At 36.2% G+C, this 21,198-nt stretch overlaps 1 protein-coding gene across 3 annotated transcripts in view; it reads right to left on the reverse strand.

Annotated features, from left to right (window-relative positions):
- Positions 1-17,183: 17,183 nt before the first annotated feature.
- stk11ip (serine/threonine kinase 11 interacting protein) overlaps positions 17,184-21,198 on the reverse strand; it is a 50,445-nt gene continuing 46,430 nt past the window's right edge. For all 3 annotated transcript variants that reach the window (XM_088930318.1, XM_088930316.1, XM_088930317.1), the window contains 3 exons: positions 20,983-21,068; positions 18,716-18,942; positions 17,184-18,188 (listed from right to left, as the gene is read on the reverse strand). In XM_088930318.1, coding sequence (XP_088786444.1) covers positions 18,057-18,188; positions 18,716-18,942; positions 20,983-21,068 — 445 coding nt within the window. In that variant the 3' untranslated portion in view covers positions 17,184-18,056. The remainder of the gene's footprint in view (positions 18,189-18,715; positions 18,943-20,982; positions 21,069-21,198) is intronic.

Below are 21,198 nucleotides of genomic sequence, written 5' to 3' on the forward strand. Positions count from 1 at the left end.
GATATCCACAAAGTGTCATCTACAATCATACTCCAGATCGTGGCTCAGTTTTTTTGGAAACACAAAATACAAGTTTTATACATACAGTAAATAAAAATTGCAGACTTCTGCATGTAGTAAGAAAATACATGGCACGAGAGACTGTATATTAATTATCGCATTTGTATTTGAATCCAATAGTTTAAGCTAACGAATAGGTTACGTCACACATGTAAGACAATTGAATTCAATATTTTATTGACTTTAAATAGCTGTATAGAATTATATGTGATTATGTTCAATAAAAAATACATTCCCCTAAATACATTATTTTATTATTGTATTATATTCTCATTTGTCTGTAAAGCATGCATTGTGACTTAAATTCTAAATCAAAAACCAGTCCAGGCAGGTATGTTATATCTGATCATCACTAGAAAAGTCAAAACGCAGTCTTGCCGTTGATTTGTAGATTTCAGTAAAGGGAACACATACTGTATGGCATTCACGATAAGATAACTACAGCACAGCGTGAATTGCACATCCTAAAGTAACTACGTGTTTTCTTTGAATATTAGGACTGGATAAAAACTACAAATACACACCTAAATATACTGTATACATAAACTTCAAATCATTCCCTGTGGTTTTGGTCATCATGTTTTTATCATACTATGCTTTTGTGTCTTAATGCAGAACAAATCAAATGCAAATAATCCCCCATCAATAAATATAATGGCAAATACAGGCTTCTCCAGGTTTATTCATACAGCTGATGAAACAGGAACAAAAAACATTATATAACAGAAGGACTTGAATGTGTCTGAATTTGAAAAATAAAAATGTTATACTGTAATACAGTTTTTGTCCCATGAATTCACCACTCTCATTATGCCTTTAAATAAAATGAAAAAGAAAACATTCAACAACATTCTGCTCTTTGGAAGTGTAATGAAAGATTTTGAAATTATGAGGTCTCAAAAGTCTTCCTGTTTCCCTAGGGTATAACAGGAGGTAGCACGCTGAAGACATTCAGTGGTGTCATGCATCATCATGCTTAAAATCAAAAAGTTCTCTGAAGATTGCAGGCAGATTGTCATTTACTCTACATCCATAGACTGGGAGAGGACTATAAAAGAATCAACAAAAAATAAATAAATTCTCTTTCCAGCATTGAATAAACCCCTTTACTTGTTCTTTTGCAGCATATGCAGCTACCTACTTGAACTGTTCTTTACTGGTCAACTCTTAAACCCTCAAATTGAACAAGTTGAACATTTGTGACTCAAACTCAAGTCGGTTCACAAATTGAAACAAAAGGGTCCGAAAGACCTAGAGCAATTTTTTCCTATAGAAATAGTCAACAATCCAACCTCGGAATTTTATAGAGCCCTACAGGTCGCACCTGGTCAATATACAGTAATCCATGCCAGAGGAAGATTTACGTAATACTAACTCGAGTGGAGTGACTAAACATGACCCTTGTATTCTGGACTTAATTATGACAAATATGACTTTGCTCCGTGCAATGCTCTGAAGATTAGAATATAACTCCAGAAACCTGTTTAGAAGAAAACAGACAGATCTGTAGTTCTATTATACTTCAACTATTGATATAATTAACCCAAACACTATTCAAGCGTTATTTGTGTGTGGTAAATCCTGATACATCTACTTTATTATTACTTTTGCAGATAGGAGAGAAAAAGTAATAAGAAAGTAGATTCCTTGCTGTTTGTCTTGCAGCTGCATAAAATGTTGGCAATGTGCCATTAGGCTACTCAATACAATTATTTCAGGAAGGAGACTGGACTGCTTTTTCAATATTAAGAGTCTGGAATCGTCTGTTGACTTAGGTAAGGAGCTAAATAGTTAGTTACAATTATAATTTTTGAGTCCATAAGATTTTTAAAACTGACAGACACACATTTCCAATTAAGGCTTGGCATACTTTCTTATTTTGTTTTTCACAATTTGATTATCACTTTGGTAAAGCTGAGTCTTTTGTTTTATTTGATAATGCTCTGATTATTTTATTGTCTTGATGTTTCTTTTGTGGGACCAGCTTTCACATCAAACATTGGTGTTAATTTATTAAATCAAATTTTCTCAGCATTCAGAACTGGTATTAAAACAGTATTATAACCCCCCGTGATCAGATTTTTTCTCAGTCATAAGAACGGAAGTGTCCATAATTCAAGCAAGCTTGTAGCTTCTATGTGGGGTTGTTTTCTGGAGTAGTTATTATATACGTTTCTATATAATATCCAGTCCTAAACCTTGAATAGCCTACACAACTCTAGCTACTGTATGCTTCTTCCTCCTGAGATCATCACAGCTTGGAACACTGTTACTTGTCCCCCCAAAATACACCACATTCCTCTGAATCCTACAGTTAATATGTTATGTGCTCCACTGAAAATCAGTCTTGGAATTACTCATCCTAATAAAATCACGGGAATGTGGGTTGCCTATTAGGTCAGTGTCCTGCATGTTGCAGGCGAGTGAGGTTTTACACTTTTTCTTTTACTCTACTACTTGATTTCAGCCCTGGCCACATGCCTCCTTTCCACTGAGACCATAGATGACATATAGATCTCATGTCTCGAAGTCCTCATGACACACACACAATTCATTTTTATCATAGCTTTTTACTTATTTATTTAAATTCTCACCATTCACTATAGAAAGTGTTGCCGATGTTAGTGCTGCTGCCTCATACCTATTCAGTTCAGTATTAATTCATGCCTGGGAGACTCTCATTAATAAGGCTGTTTCTGAATAAACGTTGTTTAGAATTGTTAATCACTTATGTTTTACTTGTTCCTTTAATAGGGAACAATTTATCTTTTACAATGTTGGTGAAACCAAGCTTAAATTAATACAATGATTGTTTTCAAAACTGACTGGAAGCATTTTTTTTTCTGAACCTACTACACTTTCATAAAAATACAATTAACTTTCTTATATTTTTATCAGAAGGATACAAATCAACAAAATGTAAAGGAAGTGTCTGACTGAGTGTTTAATGCACCACACAGAACTGAATGAGATAGATATAAAGTTTGGAGTCTCAGGGGGGAGTCCTGAGACTATGATCCATCACATTTTCCAGGCAGATATGTGGGCCTCAGCTAAAACCTCAGCTAGGTTTTAAAATATTGGAAGCCTCTTGAACTACTAATATAAATAAAATAAGCTACTTTATGTAATATATATATTGTCAAACTTGTCAAGCAAAGGTGCTTATATACTGTTTTATTGCCACTGCACGATCATATCTGTGGTTTCAAATGGCATTTTATGGAAATTGCTTCTGAATTTTTCATTCATGTTAGAAAGCTCTGGATGTTGTTATCAACACCCCCAATGTACCTACAGTACATATATGGTACCTCCATAAGAAAGACTGTATTTCATTACTTAATGTACAGTCCGTTTACAAATTATAATGGCTGTTAAAGAAGGAAAATCATAGAACATAGAAATATCAATTATTTTGATATTAACATCGTTCAATTATGATTGATCTTTTTTCTTTTTTTAATGTAGTGCTGCATGCTGTTATACTTTCAATTTTCATTTGCAGATCAAGCACTCAGAATAAGGGAACAGTTCTAGCCAAGCGAAGAGTCACTCACTCCCAACTGTGAAGAGCCTTGTGCAAGACAATCGAAGATTTAGAGCATTGTTGCTTTTTATTGGAAAGAAACAGATGCTGTGGATCAGCTTTTAGTAAATATTTACATGAAATAAAGTAGAATTGTAAATATGTGAGATTTGAAACTTGAGCAAAAGAGACATAAGATAAAAATTTCCATTTAATTCAGTCTTCCTTTGTTTAAAATCTGCTTAGAAAAGGTTACTGTAAACTATGTCCACAGACCAGCAAAGGCCGTCTGCATTTATCATATGAATAGTGCAATTGTGGTATTAAATGCCTGACAGTCAGGGCATATACTGTATTTTCCATTGACAAAATATAGGACAAGGGTATTTATTATCGGTGCAGGATATGGCACAGTCTTAACCTTCTAGAACTTTGTCCTAGTTAAATTCTGAAAAGGTGGGCAAATGGAACTGTGGTAGATGTTTTCTCTTTTGTTTGTTTTGTGTCAGAAGTGCTAAAGCCTGGGATCCCTGGCAACTTGCTAAAAAAACTAATTTTACATTTTAACAACTGACATGTGCTCTTTTCCGCTTGCCCATGGGCTTTTAAAAAGAGCCCAGCTAGACGAGCAGCATTCCCAAGGTGTCACAGTCCACTAAACTCAATTTGCTTGTCGATGGATGTATTAATTGTAGGCACACAGGAAAAAAAACGTATATCCTCAGCAAACTGCTGTATCACAAGGCCTTGGCATACTCTACTGAATTACAACATTTTCCAATTCATACATCTGAAACTCTAAGAAAACCCTCTACACTATCCATTTCTATATAGTTTAAATGTAAATATTGAGGAATTTAAATCATATCTTTTACATTAGGTCAAATAAAGAATAGCTGAATGGTTGTTTTTTTATTGGGATTAGTGTTTAGTGTAGAGTTATCAAGTGGATAACATATGTCTGAGGTCTTAATCAAGGGGCTTACAAGTCCCAGGGTCAAGAGCTCTGGGGTCATTTGGTTTTTAGCTTTCTATGCACTCAGGTGATAAACTAGACTAATTAAACATTTCCCCCTCAGAATCTTAACAATGGTAACTACTACAATGTACACTCAAGAAATTAAAGCTCTTAAGGATGGCAATGCCTTTTTTGCTGTAAATGTGGCTTTTTGTGAGATGTTACACAATAGAAATAACAATAACTAAAATCTGCATAGGTAATTCTATGTTAACATAGGGTTAAAACCACACAAGCAACTTTTTTCTTAGATTGCAAAACAAACATTCTGCACCATAAGAAACAAAATACATAAAATACATTATACAGTAGAAGTAAACAATTTTCCATTTCCTCTGCTTAGGTGGTAGTGGGAACTTCATTGAACTGGGTTTAGATTACAGAAACCTGGATGAACAAATCTAGCTTCATCTGAAGTAAAAAGTATCATACGCCTATTTCTGGACATGAACATCGTGCAGTTGATTAGTTAATGCATACTATTTGATCTATCACACTCTCCTCCAGTGCCAGATATTGAAAATATTTTATTAAAGTTTTTACCTAGGTGATTTTTACTGTTTATGTTTCGGCTACCATGCCAATGAAGTATGGTGTCAATGTAGTATGGGGGCAGTGTCAGGAACTTGGAGTTCCTAGAACCTAAATTCCTTGGGAACTGCTTATCCCAGAGACTGCCTGACAAATAACAGCTTCAGCATATCAAACCAGCTGGGAAAGTGCTGAGTGTGTTGGGGGTGGGGGAATGGAAGGCAGAAAGATGAGATTCAAACCACACTTATTCTTCCCTATAGTGACGTTCGTACTCCAGGCACAAAATCACTGGCATTTTATGTGTCCATTAGAGTAACAAAAGACTCTTACATACAGCATCTATAGGCATGCTTTCTAGCGATGTCTACAGATATATGAAGTGATGTAAAAAGTATTTATTAAAAGTGTTTAAAAGTCTTTCAAAATGCTACATATTATTCTGTTTATCTTACTTAAAGGAGCAGTGCTTAAAAATGGTCACATTGTCATTTCTTAGTCTGTGAAAATGAGTTAAACAAATAGTAAAAACTGAAAAATAACACCTTTGATACTAAAGGAAACAACAGACTCTAACTTGTGCATACATTTATTTTCACAGTTTCACAATCACTGATCAAGTGGAACTATCTTTGTGAATAAGAAAAGTAGCAGACCATGCAATACACTGCTTTGCATTATAAGAGGGATTAGGAGTTTCCTTTCTAAATTGGTATGCTCTATTGATATTTAGCAGTATTATTGTGTGCAATAGGACTCAAATAGAAATAGAATCAAAAGTGAGTTATCCATCAAAATATAACGTCATACTAGTTGGTTTGAGGTGTAAGGGAAATTGACTGCAGCATTTCAGTTCATAAAGAGGCACAAAATGTATGCTTTTCCTGTCTGCGTGACAACTCGGAAGTCATTACTATTAAGAGACTTTTCCTCTGCTGTGTTTTCACTGCAGGGGAGAGTGTCCCTTAAGGCTTTCTTTTACATCACTGTTATTTTCCTATTTTGTTTTTGTCAACAAACAGTTACTATACGTCTGTTCAATGGCAGTGTGGTGAATTAGCGCTAAGGTCTAATAAGTAATGTATGTCATCAAAGAAGTTATAAATCTGTGATGGTGGGTGTAATGAGTCAGACAAGGCGTGTAACTATAGTTATACTCTACAATTAAGTCAATGTTCATCAGGTTTATGAAGTGTTGTATCACTGCACTTGAAAGAGCTATGTTATAACATGACATTGATTCTATGACCATTCAGTTCACATGAAAAGGTGAGACCCAATATGACAGACATTTTCTCATAAATATCATAAAATATATTCTTTTGTATGAATTATTTTCTGAATTTGATCACATGTTTAAGGGTTCAGGTCATTCTGAAGAAAACTTGGAAGATTTCAGATTCCCTTGCTATTCAGCTAGAATTGTGTACCCCATGGAAATGTGTGAATGACATGAAGAAATATGGAACAGATGCTTACATTCAGCTCCATTTGAAATAGGATCTTACATCATAAATACTTTCGATTTGTGGGTATATAATAAAGTGTTACCCAAGGTTCATTATGAATATATGTTACTGAAAATAAAGCCAATAGAAATCTAGCCAGCATAAAAATGGGACTTAAAACTATTTTGATTAATTAGAGATATGGGATAAAAGAAGCTGCATTTAAGGACAATGAAGCAACATGTCTTGATGTACACAAGGGGAAACCGTAAATCTATAATATAATAAAGACACTGTTACCCCACTGGTCAATATACTAATTTCATGAGACTAATTAATGTTTGTGTAAGTCCTCAGTGTAATTTAAATTTTAGTGTTTCATCTTTTCCTTTTCCAAAAGCTGGTTATAGCTGTTTTCAAACAATGGATAACATTTGTATTGTGTAAAAAGAATGTTTCTTTATAAGACTATTTTTTTTGTCATGGTGATAAAAGAGTTTTCTTGTTAATACTCCAGTTTGGTAAATAAGATGATAAGCAACAAAAACATTACAGAACCCCGTGTAAATGAGATAACTTCAAAAAAGAATTTCATACCTCATCTTAATTAAACAACTATTCAAAAACACATACCAATACAAATAAAAAATGTTCTTTGTTTGTAGTTATGATCGTATGCTTTGTTTGTGGTTGACAGTGTATTGTATTACAGATTCCTCAAAACTGTTCTGCAATTCTTTGCATTGTTGTTAGACTGCTTTCTAACATTATAACAGACATCAGCACCTTTTAGGTTAACAAACCTGAAAAAACATTATTCATTTCCAGTTGTTTTGAATGTAACAATTTAGTCTTTGAAGTCTTAAAAAATGGGAATAAAGGGTTTTTCATAATAATAATTGCTTACACTTTTCTGGACACTCCACTCAAATGCTTTACAGGTAATGGGGACTCCCCTCCACCAATGTGCAGCATCCACCTGGATGATGCGGCAGCAGCCATAGTGCACCAGTATGCTCACTACACATCAGCTATCAGTGGGGAAGAGAGCAGATTAATGAAGCCAATTCATAGATGGGGATTATTAGGAGGCCATGATTGGTAAGGGCCAATGGGAAATTTGGCCAGGACGCCGGGGTTTCACCCCTACTCTTTTCATGAAATGCCCTGGGATTTTTAATGAGCACAGAGAGTAAGGACCTCGGTTTTACATCTCATCTGAAGGATGGTACCTTTTTACAGTATGGTGTCCCTGTCACTATACTGGGGCATTAGGACCCACATAGACCACAGGGTGAGCGCCCTTTGCTGGCTCCACCAACACCTCTTCCAGCAGCAACCATTCGTTTTTCCCAGGAAAAAAATGGATACTGTATTTCTGAATCACCTTGTTTGTTTTTATGTATTATTTTGAAATCATATAATCTGTGAATTTATGAAATTCTAACATCTTTCTGTTGAAGAATGAAGTTTTCTGTCTTTCTCTGTTTCTGTAATCCTTGTTTTATCTTTTTCCATCATGTGTAAATTGTACTTTGGCAGAAGGATCTATTAAGAAAAATGTCCATGATACAGGTATATGTACAAAATGTGAACAATAATTATAAAAATGGATCATTTAAAGTTTTCTTTGTGTTTGGGATATGTTTGAAATTAAAATAATAAGCATATATCATTTATATTGACATGTATGTTGATATTTCCCCATTAGTCACTTTACTTCAAAATAAAGCAATAAAAATATATTAAATTACAGTACAGCAAACAGCATATACTATTTTATAATTTTAACATTTTTTAACATTTTCAAGTCCAAAGCTGGGAAAAAAGTGCTTATATTGCAGTTCTTGTTTTTAGACAACAAAAACGTTGGGAAAAATCTCACACAAGGGCCGTGCAGCTAACTATGTATCTAAGCAACAGAGGCATATATTGAAAAATATGAAATAAACTGTCCTGACAACTGAGTTGAAACACACATTAAAGTGCTCTGCATTTGGCGTTTCTTCCAAAATACTTCATGCTAGGCTGTTATTGAAGCAAAGTCCTGTCTGCCAATTTTTCTAGATGTATTGAATATTGTTTTCCAGTCACATACTTTAAGTAATCCCCATGCCAACATTATTGAATTCAGGGTCTACAAAAATGTGAGAATTTAGATTTTCTACATAGTACTTAGATCAATTATAGCATCATTTTCTATTTCTTTATTGTGGATTTTTAAGTGCATAAAGTTTGGGAAACAGTTTTGGGGTTCAATTCAATTCTTATCCTTAACTAATCTGTTAAACCTGCCAACTGGCTTTCAAGTAAGTATCTTTACAGTACCTGATTTTTAAGTAATACATCTGATCACTCCTTCATTCGGGAAAAAGGCAGTTTGGTTAAACAGTGATGCAGCTAGTTACTATAGATTCAGTACTGTTTTTAAAAGGTCTGCTGGTGTGGGCCACACTTTCTGGTAGTTTCTTCATAGGCCATTAACTAAAAAAGTTCAATAGAAATAAAATGAATTATTCACTAAATGAAATAAATATTATTCACATATAATGTGATGGTGATTTGTTGCATGTAGAGCTCCTTAAAGCTTCTTTTGCTTTATGTTTGCTGATACCACCACCAACCTTTCAACAGACTATCTTTCAAAATAGTCTTCCAGTTGTCTCAACCCTTGCCTTTACTGACCTAGGGTCTTGACTTCTTTTTAAGTTACTCTGCAATTCATGTAACATCACATGAAGAAACCCTTTCCTATACGTTCATTAATACGCAACACGAGGCAAAACCTCTTTTTTAGTCATGTGTGCTTGGCTTTTCCTCACTATTTATTCAGTGCTGCTGCTTTGTGTGGTACATTTCACTGAGGAAGTGAAAGTCTAGACTGATGTACTGTATGTCACCTTCATTATGACTCACATACTCTAAAATTCTAGGTCTCTCACAAACTGTGTATGTCTTTCTTTCTTTCAGAAACATCTTGTACATATTGTCTTTTGAGATGGTAGATTTTATTCTTCTTTATTCATTATACTTCTTTGAACCCTTCCAAATACACAGCACAGAAACTGCCCTTGTTAAAGTCATTATCAATTTTCCTATAGCAGCTGATTCTGGCTCTCTATTCTAATTCTCCTAGACCTACACTAAGTGCTGCTCTCTATCCTAATTCTCCTAGACCTACAATAAGTGCTGCTCTCCCATCTTCTGACATCCCTCTTAAACGATTCAACTCTTATCTTACTGCTCTGGTTTCAGACAATTACACAGCACAGAAACTGCCCTTTTTAAAGTTATCAACAATCAAGAAACAAAGATACACTTTGAGTCAGAGGTAGAATTTGTCTGAGTTATAATTTCTATGCTGATGATACTCAAATCTCCATCCAGTCTCCAAATGTCCATGCTAAAGCTGACACAGAACCAGTTCTTTATTCACTCCCTAGCTGCATCTCTGATTTAAAAACCTGTATGACTCAAAATGTCCTTCACTTAGATTCCAACAAGATTGAAGTCCTTCTACTCCACGCCCTTCCATCATTAATGTAATGTAAAGCAAATGCACCTATCTGTGGATGGCACTGTGCTTGAATTTCAATCAAAAATGGAAGAATTTAGGGATAATATCTGATTCTGGCTTGAGTTTTTATCCTCAGGTGAATAATGTTGTAAAAACATCATTTTTCCATCTCAGAAATATTGCCAGACTGTGTCCTGCTGTAGAAAAGCTGGTCAGCACATTTGGATTTCCTAAAATTGATTACTGCAATGCCCTACACGCTGGGGTATCTAAATTCACACTGAACAAACCCCAATACGTTCAGAATTCAGCAGCCTGAATCCTGATCAGGTTGTGTGCAAATCTTATTGATTTATTATCTGCTGATTCCCCACCTTGCAAGATTTGTTCATCTGTAGTCTAGACTAGTTTTGACTCTAGTCTTCTATATGTCCCCCAACCTCGTCTGTATAGTATGAGTGACAGGGCTTTCTCTTGCTATGCACCAACACTCTGAAATTCTATCCCTAAGGTTGTGAGAGAGTCACCTATCCTGAGTGCATTTCAATCTAGACTCTAAACTGTTCTTTTAAGAAAGGCTTTTATTTAGTGTCTGATCCATTTTCTAATGACAATGTGTCTTTTGCTGCACCTTTTCCTGCTTGTCTTTCTTATATGCTTATGCTGTAATTTGCTATTCCTATAACTGTTTTTATACCTACTGTAAAGCACTTTGAGATGCTACTTTTAAAGGCGCTTTATAAAACAAAGAGGCACTGTGGCTCTTCGTGTAGTGTGTTGGTTTATAAAACAAATTTTAGTATTATTCATAATGAAACATTAACATAATTAATTACATAAATATTTGAATTAATCAAGCAAGTGTTAATTTTGAATAGTAATTCTAATGGAAATACAAATCTGCCATTGTTTTGTAGGTTTACTATAAATTTACTCAAAGTCGTCAGGTGCATTCCATTTTTGTGTCATGTCAAATCACTTACACTATCCAAGTAGAAGCAATTTTTTTACACACAAGTACCTAAAGATTACTGAAGACATTGCTATGTGTTCACAAAAGCACTGGTAAGATTCCTGCTAAGAATGGGATTCTGGTGTTACAGGAGGGTTAAAGGGATCTGAGGACCTTTCCAGGGAAGCTATTTACAGAGTCTACCTTGTGGGTGAGGGGTGGGTCTCAAATTTCACAGGAAGAAACCCCTGCTCCCAACTGCCTTTATGCATATACGGTCAGGATACATAATAAGACGTATGGAGGGACACAAGGGCTAATAACCCCCAAATTGCTGGGTGTTGCCATGGAAACAGACAGCCTAAGACATGTTTTGTTAACAGCAGGGAAACAGATGGTGTGTGGACACTAAGTATGGAGCTCATGAGGACACTGGAGAATGAGGAGAGTTAAAAAGCCTACTTTCAAGAAACATTTTGTCCTTGGTTAAAATAAAACAGTTTCCAAAGAATGATAAAAGACCTTTAATGATCTTTCAGTTCAATTCTGAAGAGGGGAGGATTACTTATCCTTCTTAACAGTCAAATTAATTAATAAATGTACTTTAAAAGACTGTGAGGTCCACAATGGCTTATGTACTGTAGGTTATAGACAGGGAAAAGTAGTTCAGGTGGGTAGATGCGTCAGCATGCGTAGGCTGCAAAGGAACAAGTAATAGGTTTATTCCATGCTGAAAAGAGAAGAAAGAAAACACAACATTAAGAAGGCTCCACGGCCGAAACGTTGTTTTCTTTCTTCTCTTTTCAGCATGGAATAAACCTATTACTTGTTCCTTCATAGACAGGGAAATCCTTTTGTATCATTTTTTATTTCCATGAACAAGCTATTGTAGTTGCTGTAGATGTTTCTCCCTGACATTTCTATTGTTCCTGGTACCTCTCTGTTAACTCCCTAGGGACTAGCCTTTGCATAATAAAACAACACAGTGAGGCTGATATCTTGCATTTGCAAGATAAATGGTACAGTCCTGTCCATTTAAAAAGAATGTAAAAATGGTTCTGTATTGTTTTTACAACAACAACTGTAACCCCCTTGCAGCCTGATCCTTGCAGTGTGATTTTAGCAAGCAAGGCTGGGCTGGGATTGTTGACCTTGAAAAAAAAACAGGCTGCTGCTGGGGATGGTGCTGGAGGGCCATTTATCATCATTCTTCCTTTTGGAATTTCCAAAGGAAAAAGTACTGTTTCATATAAGACACTAATCTCAAGTCCCAACTGCTTGTTGTTATTATTATTATTATTTCTTACACTTACAGTATATAGCACTTTTCTAGACACAACACTAAAAGTGCTTTACAGGTAATGGGGACTGCCCTCCACCACCACCAATGTACAGCATCCACCTGGATGATGCACACAGTACGCTCACCACATACCAGCTACCAGTGGGGAGCAGAACAGTGTTATGAAGCCAGTTCATAGACGGGAATTTTTAGGAGACCAAGATTGGAAAAGGCCAATGCAAAATTTGGCCAGAACACCAGGGTAAGGCCCCTACTCTTTTTGAAAAACCATTTTTAGTGACCACAGAGAGTTAGGACCTCAGCTTTACATCATATCCAAAGGATGACACCTTTTGACAGTAAAGTGTCCCTGTCACTATACTGGGGCATTAGGACCCACACAGACTGCAGGGTGAGCGCCCCCTACTAGCCCCACTAACACCTCTTCCAGCAGCAAACTTATTTAAATACCATTTAGATTCTATCTAGCAAACCAAAAAATATGAATGAATATTTTTTCTGTCATCATTCTGGTTAATATACAAAAAAATGGAAAGAAAAGACTTCGTACATTGGATAAGTGAAAAAAAATAATTGCAAGTTGACCATGGGTCAAGTCTGTCTCAAGCCCACAAGAAAAAAATAACATGTAAGATTCATTTAGGGAAGTAGAGAAGGGCATGAGATATTTTTATGAAATTCACCTGTACAGTCAGAAGATGTACTGACAGAAGACTTGTGTCATTACTAATATAAAAGTTCTTAGTGTCTTTTTCCTGCAATCACATTCTCGTTGAATAGACATGCACATAGCACAAGTCTAGAAAAAACAGAAGGGAGCCTTTAATCGCCTTCTGTGACTGAAAGATAAGAAAGGGTGTACGGAAAGCAGACACTTAAATAGAGGTCTTTTCTGAGAAATTAGGAAAGAGTGATGTTGTAAATGCCTTCAAAGAGACATTTTCTTAAGTGGCTGAGGAATATGGCACCTACCTCTATCCGGCTTGTTTAAAGGGCTGTTGTGAATCTGATTATTTTCACTGCTGCATGACTCTCGCCCTCTTGTGAGATGCTTTTTGAAGAGACTTTGTTCTTGTGCCAGATCCTAAATTCCTAATGCCTCCATCTGGGATACTGAGCACTGCTGCAGGTTTAGGCCAAACAAAGCACAGGACAAGACATGTTAATAATGTTTTACACATTACCAGAGCCACTTTCTTTAAATTGGATTTTGCTCATACACCAAAGCAATATCTGGATGCAGACATTATTTCATGTACTCACATCACAATTCAATTTTGAAAAGGAATGAATGGAAAGAGTGATGCATTAAAATAACTCTATTCATCTTAAAATGTTTTAAGTTTCAGTCCATGTATGTTTATTTAATTCAAACTTAATAGCTTACAAACATGTTGTTTTCCGGAATACTTCAGCAGACCAATGCTGAAGCAGTTAATGAGGGGATAAATGCTAAGGGTTATAGAAGAGTACATTTAAATACAGGGAATGTATATGATCCCTTCAACTGAATGAAGATTGGCATATAGAAGTATACATACTGTACTACTAGTTGTAATGAACTTTCGGTCTAAAGTGGAATAAAAGGATTAGGCATATAAAATATGTTGCAATGGTCCAGTCTTTGGTTCTTTATCATATTCCCATCGATAAGAGACACAAATTATAAATAGGTTGGGGATTTTAACATTCCCTCTCTAACGTCATGTCGTAAATATGTCAGCAACATAGCATAGATACACTTCAAACCAAGTGTTTCTTGGGGAAATAATCTCAGCTAACAGAATCTCAGTTGAATAATAACAGGGGCAGGTATTCTGACCTTCTGAGCCAGCATGAGCAAAATGAGTAGAGGCAAACAGTATCAGATATCAAAACATCAGGTCAGACTTTATTCAGCTTATTTATTTCTCAGTGCTGCAGCTGCTTCAGGCGTAAAGGAGTACATTTCATACCATCAGGGTGAGCACGTCAGATTAAAATTTCATTCAAAATGTCAGTAGTTCAAGTCATGTCAGAGTTTATCCAATGGCTCAATACAAGGAATCCTTTCCAATTTCCATACTATGTCTCACTATGTGCGACTCAGAGGCCAAGTAGAAAACACAAATACTCGTTTCTTAAATAAATATCCTGGTTTTGCTTTAACATGGTGTCAGGGTGAGAGGTCACTGATTTGTGGAGAGTCTTAGATGACCACTCCTTTGTTTGGTTTCCATACAACAGGATGCTGAAAATACCTCATTCCTGAAGGCGGTGGCCCACTTTGAGTGTCGGATTATCAACACATTATTGCTTTACAACAAGTCTAAGAAAAACCAAAGGTAGAAAATAATATATTACTAAGATAATGACTAATTTCTATTCATGCTATATGCAGTGGTTTTTAGGTAACTGAATGATTTTATGCAACATACTATAAGTCACAGGTTTAGTTTGGTTATTTTTTATTATGCCTCCTTTTACCTATTGAAAGTAGTAGTGTAGAGTTTTATGCATATTATTAGGACAAGACTTTAAACATTTTGCATTGATTTACTTTTTAATTAATGCACTTCCATTTTAAAAAAGATATTTTATAGCAACCTTCTATTAGTATCTTAGCTATTTCATTTTAAGGAAAGTTCATGATGGATCTGTATTTTGTCAAACCAAAAGTAGTCTTTTAACTTTATAGATACATGAGAGAGGAAAATCGAACAAGGGGTCAATTAGTAGATTAGTTTGGTATTGCTCTATGTTCTTCCTGGGTTCCTCCCACAGATGAAACACATTCTGATAGGTTAATTTGCTTCTAAGAAAAAATGGCCTTAATTGTGTGTGCTTCGCGATAGACTGGCATTACATCCAGGGTGTATCCTGCCTTGCATCATTTGCTTGCTCCCTGCGACCCTGAATTGAATGTAGGGGTTGGAAAATGGATGGATGGAAGTGTCTATTCATTGAAGCAATCTTGTACTGTAACTCTTACTGAAAAAAATACAAAACACTTCACAATCCATGCATGACCCATGACAGACGTAAAGGGAAATCATCATAAATATTAGCTGTGTGAATAATAACAAAAATTACTCAGAAGCAAGAAGACAAAAGCATGTTGAGAAGCACTGTGTAATTAAAAATCTTGTCCTCTCATAGCTAGTGTTGCAACTAGTGTAAGCAAAAGTTTTTTCCACCTTTGGCATAATATCGTAAGAACTCAGAATCAAAGCAAGGTTGGGTCTGGTCAGTATTTAGATGTGTGTCCTCCCAAGATAAAACCAGGCTGCTGATGCAAGTGATGCTTGCGGATGAGTATGTGGCACCTTCTGGACCAGAATTACCACTGTAGAATTTTTTTGTGAAAAAACAAAGCCAGAGTATGGTGACTGTGTGGCACTATGCGGTAGATAGTTCTGTCCTTCAGATGACACTTTAAAACAAGGTTCTGACTACTTGGTCCACTCTGGGTTTGTACAATCTAGAGTTCCTGAAGATCCACCCTAATTCAACAATTTCTCAGTTTTATACAGTACATGATCTACAGTGTAGTGAGGCCAACCCAGTTGGGTTCTGAACCTCTGTGAAGAATGTGTTCTATTCTATGCGTAGACATTTTAAAACCCTCTGGGTTAAAAACTTTATTTAAATGCAATCCATGAAATGCAAATAAGCTCCAAAAACATTTCTAGAAGGGTCTTCACGCCAAATAGCAATGTAATCACATTGCTGCTTTCCCATATTTCATTCTGACTTCTTAGTTATAAGCACAACATCATAATTATGAAGTGCCAACACAATTATGTAAAACATTTTTTTCAATCAAACTTTTGTATACCAATATAATTATTCTACTCTGTGGAGATATAATGTCATTTCATTTGCCAAACCGCTTTATACCATACAGTGTTGCGGGAAGCTGGAGCCTACCCGGGAAGCAACGAGCACAATGCGGGGTACACTCTGGACAGGGCGCCAGTCCATCGCAGGGCAAGTGCAAGCCAGTCATACCTGGGGACAATTTGGAGGCCACGGTAAAGACCGAGGGGGGAAATTTGGCCCGGACAAAGGGATAACTCCCTACTCTTGTCAAGAAATGCCCTGGTATCTTTAATGACCACTGAGAGTCCGGACCTCGGTTCAATGTCTCATCCAAAAGAGGGCGCCCACTACCGTATAGTGTGCCCGCCACTATACCAGGGCATTAGGACCCACACAGACCGCAGGGTGTGCGCCACCCGGTGGTCCCACTAATACCACTTCCAGCAGCAACCAGAGCTTCCCAAGATGACTCCTATCCAGGTACTGACCAGGCTCAACCCTGCTCGGCTTCAGTGGGTAGCCAGTTGAGAGCTGCAGGGTGATATGGCTGGCTGGAGATATAATATTTATCCTAAATTAGGGGGACGTTTTCTTAACCTTTTCAATTTAGTACAAAGAGACCACAGCGTCAACATATCTCATATCTCATACAGTATAAAGTTAGCATTTTTAAAGTACAACAGCTGCATCAGATTCTTATTCCATCTTCTGGGAAGAGTACTCTCGGCTGTTCTGATCTGTAAGCCCTGCGATCCAGTTATGAAATGCTGGTGAAATGATTCTAGAAAGTATAAATGTACACAAGTATTGGTCGATTGCAAAAATAACTTTTAAAATTATAGGCAAAAACCTTAAAGATATGAACAACACAAATTATTTTAAAACACAACCATCCTATTGTAACTTGTAAAGTACATATTTAAGCTATTATATTTAAAAATGAGAAATCAGCTGAAAAGGAAATATGCAGTCAATTATAATTTCCAACTATTCTCATCCAAAACAAAATCAATAATATGAATGAATTACCTTCATTTTTATTAAGGAAAATAAAAAAATACAATTTTCTTACATTACTTTTAAAGCATACAGTGACATTCATACTCGTAATTAAATATGCTATCTTTAGGTTACATATTAATGCAAAAGATGCACCAATCTAATTCAACTTTTTAAATAGATCAGTGTACCAAGAAGAACATTTGGATGGACTTAAATACAAGATTAATCTTTACAAGCAAAGGAGAAAATCACCTATTTGTGTTTATAAAACTACAAACTCAGAAATGTGCGAGCAATAACTGTAAATCTTATCTTATCTAATCTGTAAATGTTCTTTTGGGTAGTTATAACATGAAGATACCAAAACACACCAATAAATAAAAGCAAACAAATGGACAAAATGTTACAACTATAACAGAGACCAACTCAAAGAATGATGGCAGAGCAAGTTTTGTGTTCCTGGCACATTATTCTATTATCCTATTATTGTGTTTACATCCTAATTCTCTTTTAACTGAAAAAGCTCAGTGCTACCTGTCTCTTCCTCCGATTATACTCTGATGATGCCTACAAATTCCCTTTATTGAAAAAAAAAACTACTGCAACAGAAACATTTTCTAATTTTGGTTTCCCTCTGCTTTATGTGAGCTACCGTAAGGTGCACAAAAAGAGTTTAAGGAAAACAAAAAAGGGGAAAAAAAAGAAACATCTCATCAGTCTTCCCTTGTCTTGTGTCCAAATCTTTCATTACACCCAGATGACACTTACATTTCAATGCTTTCAAGATGGTGGTCTTGAAAAAATACCAGCCCTACAGTATTGCATTTGAAAGAAAAGAGGATTTAACATATCAAAAAGCCAATGTAAGATTTCATCCTGAAGTCCACCAGGTGCTTTATTCTTGAAGGCATATTGTCAGTTTGACTCCAAACATAGCCTCCCACTGTATTCTGATCCATTCCACCAGGCCTTTCTGTAGCTCAGGGCTCTCTGTCCGCAGCTGCCATGTTTTCTCATCCTTTGCAATCTAGCACAAAAAGAAATCATTTATAATGAAGATCACAACTGAAAAAAATATGTGCAAGTGGCTGTGATAATGAAAAAGTTTTCTTTCAGGTGTATTATCAATGTTTAATGACTCCATTTCATAGCACTTTTCACCTCAAGAGATCCAAAAGCATTTTGCATATAGGATTTAGGATTAGTTTATTTTTTTTATCACCGATATAGTGGACTTTGCCGGGATTTGTTAAGCATCACTAAAGAGAACATTTAGTTTATAAATTATGATAATTATTTTCCTTAACATAAATGACTTATTTCAGAAATAGATTTAGCATCTACTTTGCTTGAAGTTTTTTTAAATGATTTTGAATTATTTTGTGAAAACTCAAAAGCACCGATCTGTGTATGTTGTAAGTTTACTGCATGCCAGAATAAATCTTTGTCCTGGGGAATGCTCAACTTCATTTTAAATGACCTAAGAGCTCATTCACACTTTCATTTAACTAGGCAACACCTTAATATCTGTGGCATTTGTATTGTTTCTCTTACCTCATCGTAAAGTTTTATGCTCACTCTGCATTGGTCTGATGAAAACAGATGAATGGAGCTCACACAGCTTATCGGCTGTGTCTCTTGGACTTGAATTTTCTCACCAAGGGACTCAGTGTTCCCACTGGATGCCTGGCTGGGCAAGGTCTTGCTCCATTGGTGGTCTTCATTGAGCAGGTATAGGGTGTCTTGAGTCACTAGCACAGTTACCGGGGCCACAACATCAACTAAAAATAGACACATTTGCATTCTAAAGTTTTCCTCTTCCAGTAACCAACAACACAGTTTTGCTTATGTTATCACAAATATCTGGTTGTACAACAAAGAATGCAAGATTTGAGCAAAACAACTGATTTTTTGAATATATACTTCTCTCATAGCTTTTCTCATCTTGTTTTTCGAAAATGTGCCAAAGATTCACAACCAACACAGGGAGTTTTATTTATTTTATTTCAATCTTTCAGGTCATGCTCCTGGAGACCAAAGGCTTTTTTGTAGCTTAGGATTTGTTTACCAAAACTCCAGGAAGCTGTGGATCTAGGTGGCTGGATATAATGTTTTAGCACATGTAAGAGGTATTTTGCTAAAGACAGTGTAGGGTGTCTTCAGCTTTTGTTTTCTTAAATTAGCTACAGTAAACATAATATCCTTTGTGAAGAGCTTGAGCTTGCAGCTTTAAACCATATGCCTGTTGTCAAATAACTATCATCATTAACATCAAAAAGCACATGGAAATTATAGCCATTGTTTATTTGTAATTAAAGAAAGAATGCCCTACTTTTCCTGGCTGAGTGTATTACCTTACTAGTTTGAGGGTTACAAGTCAAATAACTTCCAATTGAACAGATCATTACAAAACACTGAATTCACTGGAATTCTGATTAGCTTGTGCGACATACTCAATAATATTTTTTTTCATGTGATATTACTATACTTAACTAACTTAAGCAAAATGTTTAGGAGTGATCAAAGGTACTGTGAGAAAGAAACCTTATAACGGAATAAACCTATGTATTTGACTACATACAGTACAGTATTTCTGTGACACCTACATTTTCCCCTGTTAGCAAAGGCACAATACTTTGTATTATGATGCTAATAATAATAATAATCAATAATTGCTTACACTTATATAGCGCTTTTCTGGACACTCCACTCAAAGTGCTTTACAGGTAATGGGGACTCCCCTCCACCACCACCAATGTGCAGCATCCACCTGGATGATGCGACGGCAGCCATAGTGCGCCAGAACGCTCACCACACATCAGCTATCAGTGGGGAGGAGAGCAGAGATGGGGATTCATCCAATTCATAGATGGGGATTATTAGGAGACCATGATTGGTAAGGGCCAATGGGAAATTTGGCCAGGACGCCGGGGTTACACCCCTACTCTTTTCGAGAAGCGCCCTGGGATTTTTAACGACCACAGAGAGTCAGGACCTCGGTTTTACGTCTCATCCGAAGGACGGCATCTGTTTACAGTATAGTGTCCCCATCACTATACTGGGGCATTAGGACCCACGTGGACCACAGGATGAGTGCCCCCTGCTGGCCCCACTAACACCTCTTCCAGCAGCAACCTTAGTTTTTCCCAGGAGGTCTCCCATCCAGGTACTGACCAGGCTCACACCTGCTTAGCTTCAGTGGGTTGCCAGTTGTGAGTTGCAGGATGATATGGCTGCTGGCTGCTATATTGTGAAGATTATCTCTAATTTTTCGATGCATTAGCTCTGGGAAATGCCAAAGTTTAATTACTCGGAATTCCTTTTATTTTTGCAGACATACTAATATAATTTTCTGTCCTTGTGTTAGGCTTTGCAGGATTGACACCAGTAATTTTAATTTATCATACACAAGGGCATATCATAAGCTAGAGGTAATAGCTTTTTTCTGATAACTAAAACTACATTATTGATGATAATTATTTATTTATAAGTTTTATTTGTGGCCAGTGCGCTGTGAAATCTAATTGAATGTTTTTGGTGTCTTTTGAATAACTGTGATGCCTTGATAAATTTAATTTTCTGCTTCTTACAGTAGTTTGTTGAATTCTCTAAGAAAAAGATGGCACAAATTTGTGTTTCACAAGATAATTTAAAGTTTTATAATATTGTTTTAGCATAAAATAAAATGTCAATGCCTGAGAAAGCACACAGTAAAATCATAACAACATAAAGCAAATGTGATGTTCCACAACCCTAAGCTCGGCTTTTAATTTGAAAATCTGCTCACACATCCCAATCCCCCTTAGAAAAGGCAACTGTACCTTTCCGTAAAAACGCCAGGAGATAAAAGAATTGAAGCTGACAGTCTTCACGAGCATCTGCTTCGACATTCTCACAAAGCAGAGGCCTAAACAACACACAAACAAGGATGATGACTTTGAATTCTTACATTCCTCCCATTTTCAATAATGGCTTAGAGTGATACAAGATCACAGTGAGCCAGAGCCTAACCCGGAGCAGATAAATGGGCAAAAGGC

The sequence above is a fragment of the Atractosteus spatula genome, chromosome 13 (assembly GCF_055471065.1).
Source record: "Atractosteus spatula isolate fAtrSpa1 chromosome 13, fAtrSpa1.hap1, whole genome shotgun sequence".
In the NCBI taxonomy this organism is placed as follows: domain Eukaryota; kingdom Metazoa; phylum Chordata; class Actinopteri; order Semionotiformes; family Lepisosteidae; genus Atractosteus; species Atractosteus spatula.